The sequence below is a fragment of the Bidens hawaiensis genome, unplaced genomic scaffold (genome assembly GCF_021521415.1).
Source record: "Bidens hawaiensis isolate Kalapana, Puna unplaced genomic scaffold, B.hawaiensis_p1.1 tig00023058_1, whole genome shotgun sequence".
Lineage (NCBI taxonomy): Eukaryota > Viridiplantae > Streptophyta > Magnoliopsida > Asterales > Asteraceae > Bidens > Bidens hawaiensis.
In genome coordinates, this window is record NW_027493611.1 from 138793 (window position 1) to 159432 (window position 20640).

Consider the following 20640-nt stretch of genomic DNA (forward strand, 5'->3'; position numbering starts at 1 on the left):
AAACAGGTTAATATGGATTATGATGATGCAGGTAAAGCGAGGAAATTGGCTTTGTGTGAGATCGAGGAGTTGAGAGACGAGGCATACGATTGTGCATCCGCTTACAAGGCAAAGATGAAGAAAGTTCATGATGCTAATATCCGGTTGAAGAATTTTGAAGTTGGTCAACGAGTGTGGTTGTACAACACGAGAATGAAACTCTTCCCGGGCAAGCTAAGAAATAAGTGGACGGGCCCGTACTCGATTGTAAGAGTCGGGAATCATGGTTAGTACGAGATTGAAGATTTTGATGATCATTTGAGACAAGTGGTAAATGGCTATAGACTGAAGCCATATTTGGAGATGAAGGACATACACGAGTTGGATGAGGAATCGGTGAATTTTATTGTAACTTCACCGATTTATGAAGATAATTGAGTTCAAGGCATTGTCAAGCTATAGACTTTAAATTCAGCGCTTACGGGAGGCAACCCGGGGTCGGTAAGTGTCTTTCCAGTTTGTTTTTATTTTATTGAGTCTTGTACTTAGTGTCGCCTCGAGTTTTGTGCAGTAAACGCCAAGTGTGGGGAAGCTTGTTAAACAATGGGAAATTAGAGAAGTCCGGTAAGCATTGGTGTAGTACACGTCACTCCAGGTATGTAAAGGTATTTTCAGTGTTGAACGTGTCCAGGGTGATGTCGGGATGCCAAAACAGGTGCGTTTTCGAAAAATTTCAGTTCTGATTTCTGAACCCATCGCGGTACGCGATGGGCATGGCATAACACCCCATCGCGATACGTGATGGGGTTAAAACCCTAATTTTCCCATTTTGGGCGACGGTACGCGCTCAGGCCCACTAAACCCATCGCGTACTGCGATGGGTCTTGGAGCCCCGCCTAACCCGACTGCTTATAACCTATCGTCTTCTTCTTTCTTTCCTTCTGTATTCTTCTTCTTCCCTAATCTCTCTCTCTCTCTCTCTCCCGTTCTCCTCTCCGGCAACCACGCACCCACCACCACCATCCAACCACCGTCTTCTCCCTGTCACCCTCACCATCCATCCAATCCACTACCGCCGTCTCCCTTCTTCCTCAGTCACACCACCACCATCATCCTTCACCGCTACCACTGTAACCACACACCACCACTGCCGCTTCCTTCCGTCCAAGTCTCAACCATCGCACAGTCACCGCACCCTCAACCTGCGTCCACCACCGTCATTCATATTCGATTCACTTTGGTTCGTCGATTTCGAGGTATGTATTTTAATATTATTATTTTATTCTGTCGATATTCGGTTTGCAAGATTATCGGTTCTATTGGGATTGTTGTGGTTGTCGGGTTATTATCGGGTCCATTTAGGTTTGACGTTCGGGAAGCGGGGTTTGTCGGGTTTATTGGATGTTTCGGGACATTGGTTTGGGTTATTAGTTGTTACTTTGGGACAACGGTTGACGATGTGGTTGGGTTGGTTATTCGGTGGACTTTTCGGAATTGTTCAATGTGACGAGTCGGGTTTTGATTTTCACATTTAAAAATCATTATTTTATTATAAAATAAATGATAGTGTTTGTTCGCTATTAAACGATTTATGTGAATGAATTTTTAAAATATTTACTTAATACTTCAAAACCCAACTCGACATATTAGTTGTTTGCTTTGCATGTTTTTCGAGACAGTTGGTCAGTTTGTGTCAAGTAAGTCTGTTTGTCTTTTGTTTTCTTTGGTTGTGTATGGTTAATCAAGTTGTGTCGAGTCACGTTGGTTTGTGTTTTGTTTTGTTTGGTTGTTTGCTTGTGTGTGGTTAATATTAAAATAATATTAATATTTTAATATTATTTTATTATGTGGGACGACCGCGAAAGAAATGCTATACGGTTGTCGTCACATTGACCTTTGACATATCTAATTTAAATGTTTGATTTTACAGATATGTCTGATGCACCAGGGTCCTCGCGCACCCGGCGCAAGAGGCAGCGGTCTGACCCTCGTCTCATCCGCTATGACAGTGAGGAGGTACAGATTGTAGAGGGCATCGAGCCAGCGGATATTATGGGAAATGATCGTATACCTCATCAGGTTCTCCGATTCTATTTGACATCAGAGGATTATACGAGATATCAGCGGATCCGACAGATGAAGCTTCTCCACCACCGTTCATTTGATTTGACATTGCTGCGTCAGTTGGGGATTCACGACCAGGTACGTGATTTATTGACAGGTCCGTGGGCAGATGTGCTTGCGTGTGACTCGATTCCGTATGTCGAGCTCACACGTGAGTTTTATTCGAATTTTCACTTCACGGCCACAGACTTTAGTGAGCCACGCGCGGTATCATTCTCACTAGGACGGCAGTTGTACAAGATGTCCGTCCTAGATTTCGCATACGGCCGAGCAGGTTCAGGCGCCTGCCTTCCTCCAGAGTATACGTGGTTACACGACACCTACTCAGGATCCCCGTGAGTACTGGCTCACGGAGGCCCAGCTCGGCTAGTATTGGGCGGAGATCGCCGACGGGGCCCACTCCAGTTCTGTTGTGGAGTCGTCTATTCGGGACCCCGTCCATCGCTACATTCACAGGGTCGTTGCCTATACTCTCGTAGGCTGACATTCGGGCCACGAGAAGTGCAGCAACTTAGATCTGCTGTATTTATATTCTATCCTTGGCCAGCAACCGGCCAATGTGACGATGCTCCTGCTCACATCTTTCGCTCGGGGTAGCAGACTTCAAGGATCCTCGGCACACTTACCCTTAGGGCCTTATATTACGAGGATTGCTGAGCGACTTGGGGTATTTGAGCGCTATCCGATCAGATACTTTACGTTGGGGCCAGCCACAAGTGTTTTTGGGATACCGGAGGCTCGTTGGGCCGGGATCGTTGAGGAGAAGGATCAAGTTGCTTTAGTCCCGGTCCGACAGAGTCCACAGGCACCACCACCAGAGGGATCGGAGGCTGCAGTTTCTCTTCAGAGAGGTATTCCGACACATAGGCAGCGTCGTCCGACTCCACATATTGAGCGGCCTCAGCAGCAGCATCAGCTGAGACAGGCATCAGCATCATCATCTTCACAGCCGTAGCAGCCAGTCACATTGGCTATGATTTATCAGCAGCAGATTTTACAGACCTTGGCCTGCCATGATGACTACTTTCGTTTATTATTTGTTGCTTCGCAGGTACCGCTCCCATAGTCATTGATCATTACAGTGGACCTGCTAGTGGATCCGCGGGTCGAGGCAGATGATGATCCGCCAGTACATAGCTTTTTGGTTACCCTTTTTCACTTTATTTTGTTTGTTATTAGTATCATGGTCTGTATTATATTATATTATATTATATTATATTATATTATATTATATTATATTATATTATATTATATTATATTATATTATATTATATTATATTATATTATATTATATTATATTATATTATATTTTGGCGAATCATGTTTGGGTAACTGGTTGGGCATATATGTTCATATATCTTTTAATTGTTGTTGTGTTTGATTTTACTTGTATATTTTGTTGTAATCGAACTTTGTGGGTGTAGTTCACTATAAACCCTCACGAGACCCCACTCGTTCTCCCGGGCTACTGGGAGGTTTACAGGGCTTGTTTCATACGCTAAATGCAATCATGATTCCTACGAAAGTGAGTTAGGTCTTTTAACGTTTTTAACTAACTTAACAGAATTTCTTATGAAACGACTTAATTTGGCTCGGTAATTGTTTTAATAAAATTAATAAATATTCATTTTCATAACTCTTAAAAGACCTATGTCTTACACTCATGAGAAGATTGCTTCTACACGTCTCGAGATTTTGCAGGTTCGATTGTCAGTTTGGTAATTGGATGACACGAGAGTATACGAGTGTTTATGAGAGTTCACGAGCCAACTGGTCCTTCTCCAGTCCCGTGGATATCAAGTGATTTCAGTTTCATAATTTATTTTGTTTTTATTAATTTAAACGTTAAAAGTGTAATTGTATAATTATTAGTAGAACCGCCACATTTGAGCCCCGAATTTAAAATTGCTTATTAGTCAAAAAGTCAATTTCAACCCCGTCCCTCAAATGTTTATTAATCATTATATCTATTTTAACATTGAGGACAATGTAAACCTCAAGTGTGGGGATAGGGGAAATTTGAAAAATTTTAGCCCGATAGTACCTCGAAGAGTGTTCAGAAACCAAAGTTGTTAAGTGTTAATTATTGCCATTAATGCCAAGTCATAGGTTTCTGGTCATGGTTGGTTTTTCAGCTTCTCATTAGTCTTGCTCACAAATATTTTTATTACGAGAAGTTGAAAATGGGGTCATTTATGCGGGGATAACGAGTCATGGGGACAGGTACCATGTTTATATCGCCAACCCTATTCCTCTGGTACGTGTGTGAGTTGACCCAAATATATATAATACACATATAATATATAGTACACACATGTCATTTGAGTGCTTTCACTGATATTCATGGATTACGGGATCGTAGTTGGCAAAATGCAAAAGTGATAGAGGCAATTAGGTTAAGCCTCGTCTGGATGAGCGAGAGTGTGGGTACTGGGGGGTTGGGCCTCATACATTATACATATGAGCGTGGGTAATGTGAGGGGCGGGGGGTTGGGTCCCTTAGAAAACATTTCTTGCACTTATTTTTCGTTTGTTTAACCCCGACATTATGTTACGAGACGATCCGGCTTACTAGGTTTATTTGTAACCGTAATAGTATTTGTTTTTGTAATTGTTTTTGTATTTGTTCCATTGTTAAGCATCACGTTATTATGCTTAAAAAAATTTGAGAAAAAGACAAAAAGATGTCTGTTTATATTTAGTTATGTATTCTGTAGTTCGTTGAAGTTCGTTTATGTCAAAAAAAAATTGTGAAATCAGTATGTTGATAGTTTGTTTATTTAGATGTATATAATCAGTCAGTTAGTTGAACATTAGTTTCTTTTATTTAGATGTTTTGTAATAAGTCGGGTCGGATCGTTTGAGCTACTTAAATATTTCCCTTCCATACCCTTACACCTGGCCTCGTTACAACCCTTTTTATGATCTCTTGATTTGCATTTGTGCCAAAGCAGCTTGATGGATAAATATTTACTTATGAGTGATATTGAGAGCTGAGTGATACTGGCACATCTTTTGCTAGTCCATATATTAAACCGAGAGGAGAGATGTTATATTACGAGTGGTATGAGCATGTGTGCCTTAACCGGAAACAAAGTACACTTGTCTGGGCGGCTCTATTGTTTTTATTATAGCATTTAACCGTATTTGTGAGATGTCAATCTAAAAACAGTGTCAGTCTGAGAAACTGTGTATGACCTTAAACCTTACTAGTATTAATGGCGATAATCTACATACCTATGATGGAGGTCGATGTTTGCTTTAGATTTTTGCTTGAGGGCAAGCAAAAGATAAGTGTGGGGATGTGATGGTCGGTTAATTTGTATATGTTTTAGTTTGTTTATTATTTAGTTTTAACTGTTTATTCTATAACTATCGGTACTCAGTATGGACCTGTTGTGACACGAAATGAAGACCCGAGATGTCCAGCACGCAAAACGAGGAAAAGAATGAAGTTTGCTATAGCAGGGTCCCATCGCGGTACGCGATGGGCTGGCTGACGGTCCCATCGCGGTACGCGATGGGAGATTAAATAATGTTGACCAACTGGTCAATAGCGGTACGCGATATGTTACAAAAGACCCCGTCGCGGTACGTGACGGGAGGTGCAGACGGGATTTTTAGGTTATAATCATATTTCTCATTCGGAAGAACCCTAACTTCGTTTTTGACGACCAATAGGCGATTTCCAGCAGTCCTATAGGCGATTTCCACTATCCTAGCTCGTGTCAAGATCCTACATATGATTCTATCATCCATATCGAAGATTCAATGATGTCTAGGCCCGGCTAATCTTCTATAATCGCACCCGGGATGTATAGTTTGTAACTCTTTACAGTTTTTCTCATGTGATTAAGAATACTTGTGTATTGTTATTCATGATTGATATATGATTATTGATGTTTAGTATTTCTGTGTGTTCAGTCGGTTTAGGTTTACATTGGTCTAAAGGATCTGTTACCAGTTGCTAGATAATTAGTCATATAACTGTTTGGTTAGATTGAATACGATAAAACGTACAATTACCCTTAACTGAGTCACACTGGCAAGGACTGTTTGATAACCAGTGTCGTGTGTAAAGTAATTGTTGACGTCTAAGGTTTTGTCTGGTTGATCAGTTTTCAGTTAATCGTTAATAATAAATCTGTTAGGTTGCATGAGATACTGTTTGGTTGCTTACTTGAATTCTCGGGTGTGGTTTGCTTTGTTAACTGCTTAATACTCGTTTACTTGTTCATTGCTTAGTTCTCTGAATTTACTAAAAATTGCTTGTGTGATCAACACTAAAAATTAGTCACTTAATAATATTAAATCTGTTACACGAATACATTGACCACATACTCCTTGTGATACGATACCCTACTTGCTCTAACTATTTAGAATAATTAGGTTTTTGATTGACTCAAACGACGGTCATCACAAACCATAGCTTCAAACATGAAAAGTTTGCCTTAGAATCAAAGCAAACAGCCACCACCCATTTTAGACCAGCTGTAAAACCGATTACGGTGACCGGCCACCATCACCGAAAAAGAAAGTATACCGATTAACCTGAGCGACCCCACCGAAAAACATATTCCAGTCACCATCATTTTATCCGATAATGATTATGAAGGCCGCCATATGATTGGGATATGTCTGAATCCACTGTAAAACTTCGGCTCCTTCTCGAAGAAGTGCGGGGAATGCTAATATCATAGTTGCAAGTGGTGCCATTTAGCAACAGATATGAGTGGTTTGACTTTTAGCACTTTGATAATCACATATGCACCCATTGACGATCGGATAAAGTCTACACATGATACCATCAAAGGGAACTTAAAATCAAGTTTCTGAAAGATCCATTTGTTCATGATGATGGCAGTAACATTGAACTCCACCATTGTAAAAATGGCAATGCGGATCAGAAGACGGTCTATGAACAAAACACCGATGCCGCATCCATCCGGAAAAACATATTTCGGTAACATCGCCTGCTAACAACTTTCGTTGGCCACAATCTGCCGGAAAATCAATCCTCCAACAACAGTTAGAGATAACCGACACTCACCAAACTGAATATCGTTGTTTGATTTCTACATCTCCGATCTCTAGAATCGTCGCGGGAGAAGAACCCTAGGCTTGCCGGGAATTTTGGTGCATGACGTTATGGTCCTAAAACGCCGGATCTACAAAGAAAAACTTCTAGCAATGAGTATTTCCAACTTTATTTCCAAGACCTTCATACTTTATTTTCACAACTTCAACGGATCTTCAAGATATTAACGTCTCGGTTCGGGTAATCGAGAAATTAAAACCCGAATATCAAGAACAAAGTTAAATCAGTTGATTCGACCCGCTCTAATACCAAGTGTAGGTCCCGAAAACGGATCCAACAAACGAACGGATTTTGTTCTTGATAAACGATCGAGTTGGGTGCGGTATAACAACGATCAAACTGATGATATAATATAACATTGAACGACTCCGTAATCGGTAATAATAAAATATTCATAACATTAATTGAATCGATCTCGCCCAAGATGGGCTCCCCTCGGTGGTTGTTTACACACTAGAAAACACACACATACAAACACAACATGTGAAATATTTATAGCAAAAATGATAATATTCTAGAAGCCATTTTCCCCGATTAAGCTAAACGCGTGCACCGAAGCTCTCGTCTCGTATTCGGATTTCCCGCCCATTTTAATTATTAACTTGACCATAATATATTTAACGGGTTTCGTTCTTTTGAAATCGTAAGTCACATGTTTGGCCTTACAAAATCCATTACTACGGATTTTTTTTTTTAAATGTTGACGTCAAGACCAAAGAATGGAAATAAACTTTTCCAATTAACTTCTCATTAATTGAAAAAATTAAACACATAATATTTTCAGGAGATATCCATTTCGTGGAAAGACAAATAAGGCATTCATTTGTTTTATGTAACAATCACAAATGAGTTTTACTAATTCTTTGTGATAATTCAGGGTAAATAGTGTATATTGTGGTACGGCTCCTTCACATATACACTCCCATATTTCGATCATTCAAACCCCATACATAGATATTTCAGTTCTTTCACAACCTTAAAAAGGCATAAAAAGTAAATACCAATCCGGTTCTTTCAATGCCACCCTCCAACTCCCTCACAACTCGCGTACAGATAATCCTAAAATGATTTTGTTAACAACAATTTATACACCCATAATTCGGCTCCTTAATTTATAGCTTACATGCCGATAATCCGGCTCATCCTTAGCCATTTAAAAATTAATACATATGTATTATGCCCTTTTCATTTACTTTTTACTTTATTTGGAGTCTATACATTACGAGTTTTATTTGGGGTCAATGTTACCATTATCATAGATTTTACCTTAACTACGAGTACGTGTTATATAAATATAAATATATATATATATATATATATATATATATATATAGGGTAAAGTTATCCTAAAAACAAGTATTTTCATAGGAAAACTAGGAATAAATCATAGCCATTAGATCATGTTAATCAATGGTTGAGATTAAAAATTACCATTCAAATAAGAATAAGGAGTTTCCTAGGAATGGTAAGAACCAACAAATTTTTGACATTTGGCATTACAAATGATGGTGAAAGAACAATTCTAGGAAACAATGTCGGTTATAGTGATGAAAGAGTAATTCTAAGAAACTATGTCGGTTATTGGTAATTTTTAATCTCAACCATTGATTAACATGATCTAATGGCTATGATTTATTCATAGTTTTCCTATGAAAATACTTGTTTTTAGGATAACCCTTATATATATATATATATATATAAGAGTTCAAATAAGAATAAGGACTTTCCTAGTAATGGTAAGAACCAACAAATTTTTGACATTTGGCATTACAAATGATGGTGAAAGAACAATTCTAGGAAACAATGTCGGTTATAGTGATGAAACAGTAATTCTAAGAAACTCTGTCGGTTATTGGTAATTTTTAATCCCAACCATTGATTAACATGATCTAATGACTATGATTTATTCCTAGTTTTCCTATGAAAATACTTGCTTTTAGGATAACCCTTATATATATATATATATATATATATATATATATATATATATAACCTGTTTTTTACTCGATTGTTCTATAATGTGGAGATGGTTTTTATTTGTTTGGAAAGAAAAAAAATTAGTATATGCAATTGCAAAATTTGTTGTGTGTTTTTTCCGAAAGTTAAAGCTAACATCAGTATTATTCATTTTACAGCCACCTATAGTATCATTTATATGTTGTGTTGAGTTTGTTGACCTAATAAATAAGGCTGTAAACGAACCGAACGAATACGAACAAGGTCTTGTTTGTGTTCGTTCGTTAAATAAATAATGTGTTCACGAACGGTTCATGAACACTTACCGAACGAGATTTTATGTTCGTGTTCATTCATTAAGGAAATGAATGTGTTCACGAACACAAGCGAACACAAATAATATCAACAGAGCCTAGAGATTGAGACCGACGTATTCATCAATGTGAATAATGAAAGCCGGTAAACGAATCGAACAAACACAAACAAGGGCATATTCGTGTTTGTTCATTTAACTTTAAACGAATAAGAACACTTAATAAAACAAATATTTATGTTCCTTTTTGTTTAAATAAAAAAAGAACATTTGTGTTCGTTTTTATTCATATGTTTAGAATATAATCTAAGGGAACATAACTGAACAAAGATAAACAAACATAAATGAATATAGATGAACAAATGTAAATGAACACAACAAACATAAATGAAAACACTTCAATGAACACAAATTAAAAAAAATATAAAACCTTTAATTAGATGACTCATCCAGATTATAATTAATTATTTTGTATTAATACATATACGAACATAAATAAACGAACGTTCATGAACATAAATGAATGAACAGAACATGTGTTCATGTTCGTTCGTTTAATTAAACAAACACAAACTTTTTGTTCGTGTTCTTTCGTTTAATAAATAAACGAACATAAACGAACTTCCCGCCGAACGTTTCACGAACGTTCGTTTACAGGCCTACTCATAAAGGCATAAAGCCCAAATAAAATAGTCCAAATTAAAATATTGGTTTATTTCCATCCATTAAAATTCCTTATATAGGATTAGGGTTTACGCCGTATATCGTTTGACAGCCGCTGTGTGCCATGATCGGTGCTCTAATCCAGCCACACGCAAACTTATCTGATTCAATGTATTCACCGCCTCGCCTTTGTTCTTTAATTATTGATCTGATCTTTGTTTATGCTTTTGTGTGTTGAAGGCTGCTCACAGCATACTACATTGATCATCATAACATGTTGATCGTTCATAGCAGGCACATGTCTCATGTATCAGGTAAAATCAAGAAATCCGTATTCAATTCAAAAAAAGGACTTGGTTAAGATTTAAGTTTCATTCTATTACAGATGGTGTTGCCCGCAAAACGGGTTCCATTTCTGAAGCAGATCGCGAGTGAAGGTCTCCAAGAAAAAGCATGGAGATCACTGACCGTGAATGCATGGCTTCTTTGGTTGCTGGTGAGATTTGTGATTTCTGGGGCTTGACATCATTTGTTGTTGGAGACCAAATTTGCCTTCAACATTATTGCGATCATGTCCATTTCGGGCATGATTAGATCTAGAAACCGGGAAAACACATGGAGACGAGCCTTCGCTAGTTTTAATGTTTTTTGATGCTCGTTTTTCTGAATCAACCCGACCGGTATCCAATACGTTTACATGAAGCGGTGGTAACGGTGGGAGTGAGGTCTTTCATCAAGATTCTGATATTGTGCCCCTAGAGTTGATGGAGAAGATACATGAAAATTAAATCCCATTTAAGAAACAATTTCATTACGCCTTTGAGATGATTTTTTCTTAGATTCAGACGGAATATTTAGATTTCTTCTAACCAAACCGGAAATACTTCCCAAATTTGCCTGTGTTTTCCCTTTGCTTCTTTTGATGAAGATTTACGCCACCATGGAGATATAATGATTGGATTTTGATGAAGATTGTAAAGTTTCTACTTTATTTGAAGTTCAATTCATGTTTTGAACGATTGATTTGTGTGTTGAAGGCTGCTCACAACATACGCTGATCATAGCATGTTGATTGGTCATAGCAGGCGCCAGGTAAAATCAAGATATCCGTAATCTTGTTTGAACATTCCTTTTCATCGTATATCAGTATTGATACTGTTGGAAAATGGAATCTACTAAACTTTTTTGAATAAAGCTTTGTTTCACAATCTTACATGTTTCACTAAAATTTTATAGGCCATCAGCTAAGTCTGGTTTTCTTAAGCTTGGTGTTCGCTCAATAATGTATGTTCATCTTTTTTCTCTTATGCTCTTTTGTTTATACTATCAACAAATGAACATAAACATGCTCATTTTTTTAACGAATGAACACGGACAAGAAAACGCGTTCTTCTATTTGTTCGTGTTTGATCGTTTTATTTGCTAAAGTTAAGCGATCGGACATTTCATGTTTGTATTTGTTCAATTCATTTGCAGGCCTCGGTGTTTCGCTTTTGCACCTGCCTCATTTAACTAAGGAAATTAACGTTATATGGTTTGTGATATTTAAAGTTATATTGTTTTTTTTCGTAACGCCACATAAACTTACTAGAACAAAACGTTCTAATAAATTACAAGCCAAGTTGAGTAATTTCACTCAAATGTTTCTACAACTGACTTTTTTTTCACCAATAATATCACTTATCGTGACTGTTAGTAATTAACTTGTTGATGTGGATTTTGTTACTTTAGTTGAAGCAGCAGCAAACATGGAGGGAATAACCATTGAAATCCATGTTTAGTAATTGTATTTTAAGACTTACGTTATGTTTACAGTATTGAAAGGTCCTGGGGCCGAATTGTAAATTAAATATGTAGGCCTGTTAGTATGTTTATAACAGATAATGATTAATAGCATTGTTTATCAAATTTCCTTTCATAGTCATAAAAAATTGATACATCTGTTCGTATATAACATTGATTATTTATGTATATAAACTGGGTCGTTTGCAACTGTTATTGCGGTGTATTTATAACACTGCCAATGTATGCCCTTGTCTTAACCTCGTGTGACCCTTGTAGGTAGCTTCGTGTAAAATCTAAATCATTTATAATGAGAGTTTCTGAGCCGCCAGTGGACTGCCATAGGTTGCTTCGATCTGCTACGAAATCCTAGATTTGTTAGCTCACTTTCCTTATCTACGGCCTCTCAACTGCTGTAAAAATCACTGAAATTACACAAAATCAAACCTAATTAATAATAAAAATGATTTACGTTTTTCATAATCAATGCTTAAGAAAATCTTACCACGATACAGCTGCAAGAACACTATATACACTACCTTGATGTTCACCTTTTAGTTTCCTGCCAAGAAGAGGATGCCACATTAATAAAGATGATTGAAGTGGTCAATGAATTGATATAAGTAACCAAAACGTACACACACAAAATTAAACCAATAAGGAAACTGAATTAAAGCACGTCACTCTGACCCGTGTGTTAACTCGTTGCAAGTTCTCGGATCCTAGGATGTGTGGGGCAAAAGCCCGTCGTGAACCCTATAAGCCTAGCCAAGCCAAAGTCCAACCAAGCAGTCCAAGTCCATCCAAGCAGCCTAATAACAAAACAGGTATTATTAGAATAAAAAAGAAAATAAATAAACCAAAAAATGTTTGATACTGAATTGTACTAGATATAGAATTACAAATTTTGTCGTTTAAACATATGCAATTTATGGATCAGGTACTTTAAAAAGTTTATTTGCAGACAGTGTCCTTTACATGGCATGTTTGTTTGATTTTCGTCATTTTGACTAACTGCATCCAAAAACCCCGTTAAGTCTTGACATGTGAGGGCATTTCAGTCTTTTTAAGCATACTATTTATTTATAATCAAAAAACAAATAAATAGATATGTTATTAGAAAAAGAAACTAAATAAAATATGTTAAACAAAAACTCCGTTAAGTCTTTGCATGTTTGGATTTAACTGAGTTTTTGGATAACAATTAGTGTAAAGGACAAAAAGTGAATGTATATTGTCATATAAATGACACCGCTCGCAAATAAACTTTTTAAAGAGCCTGATTCATAAATCGTATATATTTAAAGGACAAGATTTGTAATTTTGTCCTCGATTTATTACTTTTAACATTTTCATAGTTTGAGGACAGCTTTATGAACCATGGTTTCTTTGTGAATTTGATGGAAATTTTTCTCAACATGGTCAAGTAACTTCTCCAAGTTGATGGCCCATGAGTTTAAAATGACGTTGCTATCCTTCAAGTTCAAGCACACTATTCCCATATATAGCCGGGTCTACCTTTGCCGCCAGTGCTTTTGATACCACCATGTTGTATACATGATTTCAGCTTTCTAACACACATTTACAATATACATTAATACTAACATATTAACTCATATTCGAGAATTTTATATGTTAATTATAACCCGAAATAGTGATTACATTGAAACACAAGGCAAATCATATTCTAAAAATAAAAAACATATGATTTAATTTCAGTGATGGAATGGACATCTAAAAACTAGGTAAAAACGGGTCAAGGCTGAAGAGTTCAAATTTCGAGAATGGTATGTGTATTTAAGTTTACTGCGTTTTAGTTCATATGATGTATATATATAATATATTTGTTTCTGCTTATTTAATTTATGTTATTAAACGTTAGTTCATGTGTTATACATGTGTTTGTAGACGAAACAAAGTGTGTTGTATGACAGTACCATGATCATAGTGAATAAATCAAGTGAATGTTTTTCAAATTTTTGCGATACTCAAGTCTTTAAAATTGGAAATGTATGATTGAGAAGAACACTCAAAGACCATTTTACACTTGCATAATGACCATTTAAAATTTAAACACAATTTACAAGTTTCACATTCCTTAATTAATCCAGACCCTTTACTAAGGCTATGTGTAGTGAAGGGTTACAAATTGGGCGAATTACGACACGTGGCGTCCAGCCAGCAAATGATAGGAAATTGTTTTTGGGGTGTAATAGTGTTGTAGGTTAATATATATATATATATACATATATATATACTACACACAAACATATATAATAATAATATTTAATATATATATATATATATGATTAGTATCATTACAGAACTCTTAAATTATTTAAGAACTTGAAGGAACCCTTGAAAATTAACGTTTTATATATATATACACACACACACACACTGCACACAAACACATTATTGTCCAACAAAAATTTGTAGCCCCCCCCCCCCCCATTTCGCCCCCAAAATTGCCCAGGGGGCGGTGTTGTAGCCCCATTTCGCCCAAATCCATCGCCCACAACACATAGCCTAACATATTCTAATGGCTAGCTAAAAATCATTCCTATATTTGTATTATGACTGGTCCGTTAACTAGTTATTAATAAGTTACAACTAGCATCGCCCACAACACATAGCCTAACATATTCTAATGGCTAGCTAAAAATCATTCCTATATTTGTATTATGACTGGTCCGTTAACTAGTTATTAATAAGTTACAACTAGATTCGAAGTTTTATAATTTATCGTGACTTTCAAGGCTTCCCATTAAATGAAAAAAACTTCGTGGGGAAGAAATCCCGGTGGCTGTTTACGGCTGGCTGGGTGGGGGTCGTCCTTCTATGTTCATTCATTTCCCATCACATCATTATTCAATTTTTATTATTATTCAAATTAATAAATTTGATTAAGAAAGGAGGAAATTAAGGAATTACATTATCATTACAATTAATATAATACTATAACTACAAAATAATTGGATAAAAACAATACGCAAAATAGAAATAAGTTGGATAGAACCACCCACATTATATTGTTGTTACCCGTCAATATGGCATTGCTAACAAAGTCGTCAAAACCAAAATAGCCATACAGATATTGCATTTCTAACCAAAACAAATGAAACGATTAACCAAATCTAGGAAACAAACCAAACCCGACATTCGTACAAACTTTAGCATTAAAAAACAGAATTTGTGATCGGTTTTCATGGGTTGAGGGCAGCTTTATGAACCATGGTTTCCTTGTGAATTTGGTGGCAACTTTTCTCAACAAGGTCAAGTAGCTTCTCCAAGTTAATAGCCCATGAGTTCAAAATATCGTTGCTATCTTTAACCGACTGAAAGCTGACTATCCCCATAGGCCGGTCTACCTTTGCCACCAGTGCTTTTGATACCACCATATCAGATAAATGTTTTTCAGTTTCCTAAACACACATTTACAATATACTTAAAACTTAAATATTAAATTATATTCTGTCTATACATTTAAATAAATAACAAACCTCGACAGTAAGACACAGAAGCTCCGCCAGTCGTTTTACTGTAATCCTTGAATAGTACTTTGAAACAACAAGGATGTTCTGAGAAATAATAAACATATGGGTTAAAAATTTGGTGAAAAAAGAAAATAAAAAATGAGTATAATAATTACATGCTCAATAACTCTCTCCATCAAATCATCAGCAGCTTTGTCTCCCAATGATCCACCTAACATATTTTTTTCGTTCTCAAACTCGTCCTTAAACGTGTTCCACAAAGCAGTCCACTGAATCACCTCCATCGTGATCAGTTGCTTTAAAAGTGATCTTATAAACCACATAAACCAACACATTTATTGAAACTGGTCAAAATTGCCACCTTAAAAAACAAAGGGTAGAAAAGTAATCTCATGTACCTGAAATGAGGGATTTCTGATAGATTTTTATCATCCAAAGTAGAGTTTAAAAGACTTGACTGCATAGGATCATGTGGTGCCAGTACTAAATACCAGCAGATTTTTCTTAATACCTAATAACCAATGAATTAAACATCTCAAATAATAAATAAAGTAATAAGCTTAACAAACTGAAAAGACTGTTTACCGGGATCCACTTAGAAGAATCTTCTTTGACAGACGGGATCTCGTATATTGATTTGTAACACCGACATATTTCAAGATAGTCATTGCTGTGAGAGTAGTATCTGCATAGATTCACCGGTAATTAAACGTATATTTATTAAATGATCTAAATTTTAATACACCCAAATAGCTAACTATTTATTTATGATAAATCTAGGGCCGTAACAAACCAAACTTCAGCGAACCATCCAATGGGAAGTTATTTACGTTATTTAATAAATGAACAAACATAAACAAGAAATTCAGTTCGATTAATTAAATGAAGGAACATGAACAGAGGTCGCGTTCTTTCAATTGTGTACGTTAATGACTGGTTCCTGAATGTTCGTTTGTTTATGTTCGACCACTAAAGGTTTTTATATAGTATATAATATAGTTTTTTATTGCCTAAACACTATTTAACTTTTTATATTTTTTTATTTTACTAGTTTGCCACCTTGATTTGTTTATAGTACAACGCGGGAAGTTCATTTACGTTGTTTAATAAATGAACAAACATAAACAAGAAATTCCATTCAATTAATTAAATGAAGGAACATAAACAGAGGTCGTGTTCATTCAATTGTGTAAGTTAGTGTTTGTTCCTGAATGTTCGTTTGTTTATGTTCGACCATTCGTTTATTTTGTTCAACCATTAAAGGTTTTTATACATTATATAACATAATTTTTATTATCCAAACACTATTTAACTTTATATTTTTTTTTACCAGTTTTGCCACCTTGATTTGTTTATAAATATTATGTGGAACAATTCTCAGATAATTATGTCAAGTACTCAAGTACTTGACTTAATATAAATTTTGGGTGATTTTGTCTAATACCTGAGCTTAAGATTGTTTTTAATTTTTCAAGCTAATACATGTTCATTTGTGTTCATCTGTGTTGCTTCACGTTCAGTTTATTTTCATTCGTGTTTGTTTATGAAATCAATGAATGAACACAAACAAAATCATTTCCTTAAATGAACGAACATGAACAAAAAGTTCCTTGGAGTATGTGTTCATGAACCGTCCGTCTGTCCGATAAATGTTTAACAAACAAATATAAACGAACCATGCCAATAAATATTTCAATATCAAACATCAAAAGTTGAAGTGATGAAAGATAACATACCGAATCATGAGTTCATAATAAATTCGTTTTAGTTCCAACAAAGATGGTATATCAGCAGGGGCTTCTTCAACAATGCTTTCGCCTTCTTTTGGCTTTTTCTTTTCCTTCGAAGTATCAGCATCAAAAACTCGTGGGCTAATCTTTCTAGAAAGAATTTGTGCGCGCACATAATCTTGGCGATCCAGACATAAACGAACCTAAACTCACGGTATCATTATCTTGTTCCAAATAATAACTTATAAACTTCAAAATATCAATAAAGTTGCTTACTTGTTCAAGAATGAATGCAATCTTTTCGGTTTTTGCCATCGCACCAAAAGTTTCCACCTGTGCTATATGGTTAAAAGATAAGCATATAGTACATAGTTTCAAAACGAAAGATACAAATAGCAGATAAAAAGTAGACATGTAAACGAACCAAAGATTTAGTGAACCCTTCATGAACCGTTCGGCGAGAAGTTCGTATATTTAGTAAAGAACGAAGATGAACAAAACATCGTGTTCATCTAGTTAAACGAACAAGCATGAACACATGCCTCGTTTGTTATTTTATGTTCGTGAACGTAAACACATTCGTTCATTAAAATCCGTTTATATTTGTTTGTGCACGTTATTTATGTTTGTTAGTTTACATCGTTTTAGACTCATTTAAATATTTTTAGGCCCATTACAATTAGTTAGTTTCATAATCTATATGGTCTACAGAATTATGTCCACGTTTACTTTTTTACTGTTGTTTGCTCCGTTATGTTCATACATCTATGTTCAGTTATGTTACTTCGTTTATGTTTGTTTACATTCGTAAACCATTCATTAATACTAAAAATGAGCATCCAAACACGAACACAAACACATACATATCTTTGTGAACGAACATGAACAAGAAAACCTCGTTCATTTAATTGTTCGTATTCAAACATTTGTTCGGTTGAAGTTAAACAGACGAACATGAACACGCCACGTCTGTGTTGTTCCAGTCATTCACAAACCTAGATAAAAACAAATTAAAATTACAACTGACCGCAATCTCCTGCATTAAATCAGCAGCCTCGGCTATTTGCCCTTGTTCCTCCTTAATCTTAGCTAGCCTCTTGATCAATCGGGCTCTCTCGATTTCAACATATATCTAACAATCAAAGACCCAAAGATGAATTAATAAACTATAAGCCTATAAAACAAGCAAAAGTTGAAAAACATGTTAACACTCATATCAACATTCAACAAGACAAAAAGATTACCTTCCCAGCAGATACACTGTTAAGTGTTTTAATGAGTTCAATCTTAGTTTCAATATCTGGAGTCTGGTCAATATATTGCATTGCTTGTTGCACCATAGCGGTAACAGCCTTAATTGTAGAAATAATATAAAAAAACAGAAAGTGTTAGAACAGTAGACAAAGCAATTGTATGATATGTACAAATATAAACAAAAAAACTTAACAAATGAATGCGATATCACATGTCAATCAATTAATCTGGTTTGAGTATCTAAACACCTTCCTTAGACTTGTTTTCATTTTTCTTTATTATAATTTACTTAACTGGTGAGAAAAAATTACTGTACAGATAAACAGAAAATCGACTGACAACACCAGCTACTTAATTACTTATAATATGAACATAACCCAACTAATAAGTAAAAGATAAGATGGGGCCCAAAAACCTAGAGAGAGCATTGATGCACCTCTACTAGCTACAGTGAAGTTCAGTTTTGACTTTTCCCACTACAAGAAAATATAAAGAAAACAAATAGGATCGTAACAGCTGTGAGTTCCATTCATCTATAACATTTTTTTCCTAAAATAAAAATGTAAATTATGCGATTCGGTGAGAAAACATGTGAAGCTAAATAAGTAAAGTTTTACAGATTGCAAAAATTGGGAAAGTTTTTAATGGCGAAACTGGAGCCCCAAATGGTGACATTTGAGTCTGACAGCTGGGCCAAACTGCCTTGGTTTGCCACAAGGTCCGGCTCGTTAAGACCTTTCTGTTGACTGGTAAAGTGGTAATGGACCCCGTAATTCCACTCGTAACCCAAGTTATACCCTTTTTTTTTTATTTTGGGCCTTTTATGCTAGTTTTCCCTTGTCAAGCTAGTCCAGGTCAGAGTCTGCTAACTCTTAGATCAGCTCCTCATCAGAGAAGGATTTTAAAAGAGCACTCCCATAGAATCATTAATGGCTGGTACAACTAATTAGTCAAATAATTCATCCATTCTAGAAGACTCTGTTATAAGAAACACAAATGCCAAAGAGTTCAAACTCCACACGCAGTGATCCATAGTCGGACATTGTCAATCATCCAATAGTCAATTATAGCAGTTCTTTAACATGAATCAAGTTCCCTAGTCCTGATATCTAATCAAGATAATAGACTCAATGCCTACAGCTTTACAAACCCCTGACCGTCCTTCCAAGCATACACAGAATGATTTCTTAACGCGGTTGAACAACAACCATAGTTCATACTCCATACTACCCAAAAGTAACTTATATACAAGCTACAATTATGATCATGAGAAACAGAAACAGTTGCAACTATCCGCATGCTAAGGGAATAATAATCAACTAAAAGAGAACAAGTGCAATCTACCTAAACAGTATGCTTTAGTTACAAACACAATGCCTCTGCTTATACACAAAAACTATATTAAGTATTCATAAACAAGATCCTACAATACTAATTTTCCAGTTATGCAGTCAATACCGGTTATCGGTCCGTCCCCATGCAAAATATCGATCAAAATATATCAGTCATAATATAGGTACCGACCGATATGTCACCAATTTTCCCAATATATCAGTACATTCTCAGTTCTTCCATTGCTGCTATTAGTGTTTTAAGTCTTAATCAGTTCCTACTTTCTACAATTGTCAGTGTTATGTTGTTAACTGCATAGTTTTGGAGAAGCAAAACCACCTAATTGAAATAGAAGCAAGTTAAATCGAAATGTGAAACTGAAAGCATGAGGTTGACCTGCTTCAACTGACCACGGCGCTTGGACAGCACAACAATCTGATCATTCAACGTTTTCCAGGCCCGATTCTCGAAGCAGAGTTGAAGAATATCAATGGCTGCCTTCTTTGTACCGGCGACATCGCCGTTCAGTCTCATCTGCTTCTCCACATTCAACAACGACTCTATTTGGGCGTCCAAGCTGCCACCTGCGTCCTGAGGAAAGTAAACACACGTCAACACAGGATTCCGATTGTTGAATTACAATCTCGTAAAACTACTTACCATTTTTAGGTTCAGCCGAATGCAATTTGGGAATAATAATTTCTAGTATGAACGAACCAACCCTAGAGAAAAGGGATCTATCTGTGGCTTGGTGAGCAAGTCGCTCGCTCAAAATATATAAATTTGAAAAGGATAATTACTGATGGGGTTTTTCATTTTTTGGTTTGGGTCAATAACTCAACTAGGTTAATAACTCGTGTGTTGACATCGGTGGAAATTAAGAAATTCGTCACGTAAAAAAATTTGATTATA

At 35.9% G+C, this 20640-nt stretch overlaps 1 protein-coding gene across 1 annotated transcript; it reads right to left on the bottom strand.

Annotated features, from left to right (window-relative positions):
* Nucleotides 1-14940: 14940 nt before the first annotated feature.
* LOC143566881 (26S proteasome non-ATPase regulatory subunit 12 homolog A-like) lies at nucleotides 14941-20406 on the bottom strand. Its single transcript, XM_077053453.1, has 11 exons — nucleotides 20389-20406; nucleotides 20125-20319; nucleotides 18387-18494; nucleotides 18170-18274; nucleotides 17419-17475; nucleotides 17149-17345; nucleotides 15998-16097; nucleotides 15811-15923; nucleotides 15568-15721; nucleotides 15419-15496; nucleotides 14941-15340 (listed from the first exon to the last, which is right to left on the bottom strand). Exons 1-11 carry the CDS (start codon nucleotides 20389-20391, stop codon nucleotides 15122-15124), a joined length of 1329 nt encoding a protein of 442 aa, XP_076909568.1. The 5' UTR covers nucleotides 20392-20406; the 3' UTR covers nucleotides 14941-15121.
* Between the last annotated feature and the right edge of the window lie 234 nt (nucleotides 20407-20640).